Source organism: Perkinsus marinus (genome assembly GCF_000006405.1).
Source record: "Perkinsus marinus ATCC 50983 genomic scaffold scf_1104296938708, whole genome shotgun sequence".
Taxonomy (NCBI): Eukaryota; Perkinsozoa; order Perkinsida; family Perkinsidae; genus Perkinsus; species Perkinsus marinus.
This window is the reverse complement of record NW_003213355.1, coordinates 37,845-45,078: the sequence shown is the minus strand read 5'-3', so window position 1 is coordinate 45,078 and position 7,234 is coordinate 37,845. Positions and strand designations below refer to the sequence as shown.

General features: G+C 45.0%; 4 protein-coding genes across 4 annotated transcripts in view; 1 reads left to right on the top strand and 3 right to left on the bottom strand.

Annotated features, from left to right (window-relative positions):
• Nucleotides 1-561: 561 nt before the first annotated feature.
• Nucleotides 562-1,696, bottom strand: Pmar_PMAR024385 (hypothetical protein; the record flags this gene model as incomplete). Its single annotated transcript, XM_002782657.1, has 5 exons — nt 562-734; nt 1,013-1,303; nt 1,350-1,451; nt 1,494-1,572; nt 1,619-1,696. The coding sequence occupies 5 exons, from the start codon at nt 1,694-1,696 to the stop codon at nt 562-564; spliced, it is 723 nt and encodes a 240-aa protein (XP_002782703.1).
• A 1,366-nt stretch (nt 1,697-3,062) lies between these two features.
• On the bottom strand, nt 3,063-3,534 carry Pmar_PMAR024384 (conserved hypothetical protein; the record flags this gene model as incomplete). Its single annotated transcript, XM_002782656.1, has 1 exon — nt 3,063-3,534. A coding segment is annotated over one exon (472 nt), but the record flags the coding sequence as incomplete, so codon positions are not given.
• Nucleotides 3,535-5,669: 2,135 nt separating this feature from the next.
• Nucleotides 5,670-6,639, bottom strand: Pmar_PMAR024383 (hypothetical protein; the record flags this gene model as incomplete). The annotated part of the gene is made up of 2 exons (XM_002782655.1): nt 5,670-5,800; nt 5,835-6,639. The coding sequence occupies 2 exons, from the start codon at nt 6,637-6,639 to the stop codon at nt 5,670-5,672; spliced, it is 936 nt and encodes a 311-aa protein (XP_002782701.1).
• Nucleotides 6,640-6,842: 203 nt separating this feature from the next.
• Nucleotides 6,843-7,234, top strand: part of Pmar_PMAR024382 (hypothetical protein) — a gene marked incomplete at both ends in the record, with an annotated part of 711 nt that continues 319 nt past the window's right edge. The window contains 2 exons of the mRNA XM_002782654.1: nt 6,843-6,885; nt 7,096-7,234. Of these exons, the coding sequence (XP_002782700.1) occupies nt 6,843-6,885; nt 7,096-7,234 (182 nt within the window). The remainder of the gene's footprint in view (nt 6,886-7,095) is intronic.

Here is a 7,234-nt window from a genome sequence, read left to right as displayed (position 1 = left end):
TACCAATCGACTAAGGCCCAGCAGTAGCATACTCTACTAAACGCCTCTGGTTACTGCCGTTCGTTGTGTTCTGATGCTAGCATGAGAGTTCTCTGCATCGTTTCCCTACTACTGTTGAGCACATCATTACGCTCTCCCCTGAGCTGTCCACGAATGGCTACATCGTGATCTGCTTTACTTCCTCACTCGGAAGGTTCCCGTACTTGGTTTGAAACTCGTTGGATGCTACCATCGCGGACTTACACACAGTTACATATACCCGAAACGTGTCTTTGGCCGCGTGTGGTAAGATGCGCCTGCCCAACGACATAGCCTTCCATACCAACCCAGATGAGTCAACGACTATGTTCAATACCCACACAGGCCCACTACCTACATTCTACCCAGTTCCGCTTGGTGCGGTATGATTGCTGTGAGCCTTAACACATTCCCCTTCACCACCAAAACTACTATGAGACCACCAGTGAGCCCAAAACTCTCTGAACGAGGAGTCTCCCCAGCCCGGTTCGATCCCACCCCACACCATTTTTAATTGCCATTTCCAGCTACTACTCTGGAACTTCAAACCACGGGAGCCTCACAGTTTGGCGAGCTCTGATTGAAATTAAGCCCGACAGCCGAGGCGGCGTCCCCTCGCTTATCCTGAGTGGGGATATCGTTCCCCTTGCAGACGATATCGACATGCACTTTGGTCGACACGTTGGGGATATCATCAACCCAGTGATCCTCTCTGACTGCGTTGTAGCAATTTTGTGGCGCGTGACTAAATGAGAGGGCGCAGGTTCGATCCCACCACCTGTCGCTTTAAACACACACTGCACTGAGTAAACTGAAGCTGCTTTGATTCGACCAAGGAAGAGCACACAAGTAGTACTAGAGTCAACCTCACGATCATCCTCATACCGTAAAATAGACAACTCTTCAAGTCGTGGTAGAAGTACTCGCTTAACAAACTCTTTATCATCGTCAGTACGTGGCTGATAGGCAATCACCACTCGAATGCTCCTCTCACGTCGGAGCCCTGCAAAGGCTTCCAAAGAGCTCAGAAACTTATCGAAGACACTTGCATGATAAAGAACATCAGTGGCGACAACAAAGTCTGGAGGGTCAGCAGCGAATGTATCGACTGAATCTCCCCAACTATACGCCGATACTGTCACGCGATCACCAAGGTTGTTGAAGCTGACATTCTCCTCTGCCAAGGAAATGCACTGCGGTTGATCTGTCAGTGTCATCCTCATTCTTGTATAAACTTTGGCAAGCATAAGACCAGCAGTCCCGACCCCACACCCGAGCTCCACACCTGAACAACAACAGCAATGTGCCTTGGAGACTAAACGCCATCTTACCGTTAACACAGTTCTCAAGGAAGCTTTTGAGCTCCTGGTACCTCCCACCACTACTCGCCACCATGGCTGCAAATCGGTCGCCACTAGCCCATCGTTGCGTGCCTGACAATAGTCGATCGATAGAAATCGATGCCTTAGGTGTACCCAGTGCTTTCCCCTTCAGTTCTTTCAACCACAGACCGTTTCCATCACCATACTCAACAAATACCTTTTTGGAGTGACACTGAAGAGTGACACATGGTGGCACGAATTTCGAGTCCCCATCTCACTTCTATACGAGCCATGCGTTCCCTGTGCATCTCCTTGAGTACTCTATTCTGGATCGTGTATTCACCACTGCTAGTCATCGCCGTTAAAACAACTACTTCGAATAGGAATACCCCCAATAGAAATTCAAAATGAGTATTTGCAAGTCATGGCTGATGAACCCACATCCATTTCGGAGAAAGCAAACTTCATTCAGCAAGGCGGTAACTCATAGACTTTATACAAGGGAGGGAGGTGTGCTATCATTTTCACAGTAAGCTGTGTATAGTTCGACATCCACCACTGCTCATCAATTCCCGCCCATACCCACACGATGGCTTAGGGAAAGAGAATCCCCTCTTGCAATCCGAGAGATTCAACAAGTATTCAGAGGAATCCTCGTCTACTCCTTTTGCGACACCCCCTCCACCTGGCGAGTGACAGGCAGCATAGCAACCGGGATCAACCGCTGCCTCTGCCCTAGTAGAGATCAATACCCAGTGTGTTACACCGCAGACAGTGCTTCTGTCCAGCCATCACCGATGATAGCTCAGTCGAACTACTGATAACCCAAATCACTGTTGCAGATCAGAAACATCACTTGACGGTACCAACAGCATGCTTCACAACAGTACTCAACAATCGCCTTCTCATCACCCCTAAGACGTCGTCGTCTATACCAAGTTGGGCACACACTTCCGGTCGGCTCAACAGCTAACACCACCAGAACTACCCCTACCTCTATGTTGTACTCCAAACTCAACAATAACCGATGAGGGTTGAATGACTATATGAAAACAATGGGAACGAGAGAAGGGACAATTGTGTTAGCTACAGAGAGAGGAAGAATAAAGACACTCATTGTGCAAGCGCATCATCACATGCCCCCTTCTTTATTCTTGAGAGCACGAAGACGAGCGGAGCGACGCAATTCAAAACCATTGGGTTGAATCTTGGGTTCTTGTATTTTCTTTAATGAACAACTTCGTTCAACTTGTTGTGACGGTTGTTTACTATCAATTGATTCATCCTGAGACATGTCAGATATCTGAGAAGGAGCCTTCGGTAACTTCTTCAAGTTTTTTGTGTGTTCTACTCTGGTATACCATTCTCCATTTTTATCCTTAGCTGCCACTTCGTACATGTTACGTGCGACTCTTCTGAGTACGCGTACGTCTTCCCAGACGGGCTCGTATTTTGCTCCTTGATAATGTTTCCTACACAACACTTCAGTACCCTTTGTCAAGGTGTCCGGCATGTCCTCTGGTGGCCGTCGATCTTCAAGCAGTTCATCATACCCGTCTCGAAGTTCCAACGGTTTAAGTGGCTCTACCTCCGGTTTAAATTTAAAAACCTTTTCATGCGGGCTTCGCCCGTCTCGACGTGGTGTTGTGTTGTGCTTCAATATCGCTCTTTGTAGCAATTGCGAGAATTTATTGTAATTGAGATTCGCTTGATCGTTTGCACACCTTATATATGCATTTATATCTCTATGTAAACGCTCTACTTTACCATTAGACCAGCTAGCAAACACTGCTGATCGCTCGTGTACTGCCCGTATTGATCTAAGGTATTTCGAGAATCTTTCGGATACAAACACTGAACCATTATCAGTATGTACTACTAACGGTGAAGTACAAAATTCCTCAGTCAGGTGTTGGAAAATATCGACAACATCCTCACTGGATGGACAGCGTTTTGTAGTCCGTGCTAGAGCATATCCTGTTGCACTATCGATGAGTGTTATCGCATACATTTTGGATTCGCCATTTGTGGTCTTATACGGTCCAACTATATCTGTGGACACTTTTGCGAAAGGCACAGTTGTTCGTCTGCTGGAATTAAGCTCATGCCATGGTTGTCGATCACCCGGGAATGTCTTTCCTTTTTGGCATGATCTACATTGAACAACTGCCTGTTTGCAGTGTTGTTTCAAATTCTTGATGTCGACCCAAGGCCGAAGACGACTATACAGTGCAGATGCTCCCTCGTGATCGTGAACCTCTGTCATGAACCTATCGACCTGATCCTCTGGGACGACAACCTTATGTGACTCCTGCTGCAACTGGCTTATCCAATGGCGTTGGTCAAACAACTCATTCGGTGCAAGTGGGTCTGGTGCAGTCCTATCTTTCATAGTTATTGGCATTGCTACCAAATTCCTCTCGATGTCAGACGACGATCTAGAGATATGTTCTAACATGTATGATGGCACTCTGGACAGTTCATCGGCTGGGTTCTGCTCTGACGGTATCCATACGACATCTACTTCCAATTTGTTATATCTGAGAGTATCCTCATAATACTGTAACCTAGATTCAACGGCTGTTTTACTAATGCCTTTGATTGATGTCCAATGACTAGACTGTTTCCTTGTCAACCATGAAGCCACGCTTTTATTATCCGTCTTTAACGTTATTCTATGCTTCTGTCCTACTTTGTCGGTGGCTTTCATATACATCATCACTAAGGCTAATCCTTTAAGTACCGAATCTAATTCAGCTACATTTATATGTCTATAATCTCCTTTTGCTCGTATCCAGGAACCATCCTCCGCTCTAACTGAGCCGATGTATAAGCATGCGCCATAAGCTACTTTACTTGCATCAACAAATAGCGTCCAGGACTGTGATGCGTTCAACCTCCATGATCCATAAACCGGATCGCCTTTCCTTTGCAGATCCTTTTCCAATTTATCACAAATGTTAACGACATTTTGCGACACTCTATCGGTGCCATCAAGGACGTCGTTTGATGCTATCCGGGTCAGCATTGCACATGCACTTCTAAGCCATCTTACTATGGGATAGTGGGCTACCAATTCACCTACCCACTTCCCAATTTGTGTACGAGTGACTGAACCGTCTCCATTTCTGCCTAGGTGTGGTAACTCGCCTTTCCGTTTCCATGTGCCAGCATCGTCATTTTGCATCTGTATACCTAGTACTCTTGCTTTCCGTAATTCTTCCGGTTCTTTTAATATGAATTTATTCTTCTGTAAACAACGTTTAATCGCATTGAGATATTTTTTCTCAACGACGCCATCATCGAGATAGAACTCGACTATTTTCTCCAAATTGTCTTCACTGAGACAATATACTAGTATTTCCTCTAAACACTTTGGAGCAATATTCAAACCGAACGCCATAGAGTTCATTTCCCAATATTCGTTTGAGAGATATGGTAGTCTAATACAGAGATATGCTCTCAAATCTTTTCTTATCTTAACCTGTAAATAGGCTTTTTTAATATCTATTAAGTACGTGTCTATATCGTATCGACATCGCCATCGTCTCAGAGTTGCTCCACACGCTAAAGGATCCGATTTTTCGTTCGGCGTGCTTTTGATGAGTTCATTAAGTGGTTTTAAATTAAGGACTGGTCTAATCGGTGTAGACGTTTTATGTAATTGTATCTGCGCCATGAGTGGATACGTAGCCTTAACATAGTCAGGGTCGCAAGGTTCTATATATCCTTGGTCGATCCATAATTGTATTTCATCTTTAAACATGGTCATTTGGTGTTCATTCAATTTCTCCATTTGAGCTTGATAAAATGGAACTCTTATAGTCCTCTCAGGCGGTTTATCATTAAGCCATTTCCACGCTATAGTCCATTGTCCATTGTCTCGAGTCGCGGTAAAATCGCTCTCTTCTATCAGTATAGTTGGTTCTTGCGTTATTGCGCCCACTTCTATATCGCCTATTCTCGTGTTTCTACTATAATTTATTCGACCAATTTTGTCGCAATAATCAATACCGAATAATATATCTACCGGTTTAGTATTCATTTTCATTATCGCTCCTGGTGTATCGACTACCGATGTTACTAGCTTCATTGAATTATTAACTCTTATTGTAACTGAACCCAACAACCGTACTCTACCGGCTAAAGAAATAGCTTCTTCTATATTTTCAGTGGAAATGACACCATTCATCTTAAGGGCTGCTCTTCGTGATATTAGCGTTCTGGAACATCCAGTATCGAGCACTGATATCACTCTGCTGTCACCTAACGAAACGTATGAAGAAGGATGACCAACATCACATTCATCAACCCATTCTTGGCTTACTTTCATTCGTTTGGATGATCCTTCATCCTCATCTTCTCTTTCATATCGCTTTCCTTTTCCTTTACTTCCTTTTCCTTTACTTCCTTTCCCTTTTCCTTTTCGTCCTTTACCGTACCAATACGGAGTCCAAGAGCTGTAACCAAACCATCCTTTGCCTTTTCCTTTACCTCCTTTTCCTTTCTGAGACCAATGCGCAACAGCCACAACCTTCTCTTCTTCACCCGAATCACTCGTCTCTTCAACACTATCCAGACTATCGCCAACCAGGGTAACAGCTTCCGAAAGTGTTTGCTTTGGAAGCTTATTGAAGGTGTTATAATACCCTTCCACTATCTTCGACTGCGGTAAACTCTTCCAAAAGACTTGTATACCAATCTGGTCTCGTGCTTCTGGATTCAATTTCGGGAAAGCCAACTTGGTTAATCTATGGATCTCAGTCGAATGCCTGTATACATCACGTTTATATCTCAGCTTACACAGAGAACTGAACGCATGCTTAGGCGTCTCGCTGTATTGTTTCGTCAGCTCCTCTATAATGCCAAAATAAATCCGCTCGGGAGGTTCCTTAGGATCATTGTTGAGTCTCCTATTATACACTTCCCAAGGCTTATCCGATAAACATAAGCCCATAAATTCCAACAACTCCTGATAGGGTAACCTCAACAGCTTAGCGCGGCCTTCAAATTTCGATCTCCATTCCTCAAATGTCTGCTTCTTCGGGTCGTATGGAACCATTGCTTTCGTTATCGCAAGGGCTCTCCCCATCTCGGTCGAGCCCGCATTTCTCATCTTCAGAACTTCATTCTGTAATTCCGCTATCTGAACCTCCATTCTTGTTGTATTCTCAGCAGCAACTCTTGCTGCCTCCTCTTCTTGAACTTGCCCATTACGAGCCTGCTGGCTCTCAATTTCCATATCCCCATCGGTAACTCTGGTGTGCTCACCAGTTGTATCAATCTCTTGTTCACTCATAATGTGTCTGGGCACCACTTGTTGTACTCCAAACTCAACAATAACCGATGAGGGTTGAATGACTATATGAAAACAATGGGAACGAGAGAAGGGACAATTGTGTTAGCTACAGAGAGAGGAAGAATAAAGACACTCATTGTGCAAGCGCATCATCACACTCTACATACACCCCTCACCCTGCGTAGAGTAGCCTCCCTCATCCTATGCCTAGCCATGGCAAGCGCCTCTCCCATTGCATGCAACAACGTACCATCCAAGACCAGAACAGAACTCACAGGGCTACTGCTATTATCGATCACAGCACCTGGAGACACTGAACATGCAATGTGATGTTGACAACGACAACCCCACAAGCGATGGTAAACACGTCACTGGTATGCATCTGGTGCAGTTTATCAGCCAACAGTCGAACACTCTCCCATGCTAAACTCGGTAGTAAAGCTTGATCCACCGTAGGTAAGTTCAAAATCGCCATGATGATCGTCGTCGACATCTCAGGAGGCTCTAGCCGTACAGCCTGGCTCGACACCACGGCCCGTAATAAAGCCTCGCTCATCATTGAGCCCTTCCTATCACACTCCTACAACCAAGACAG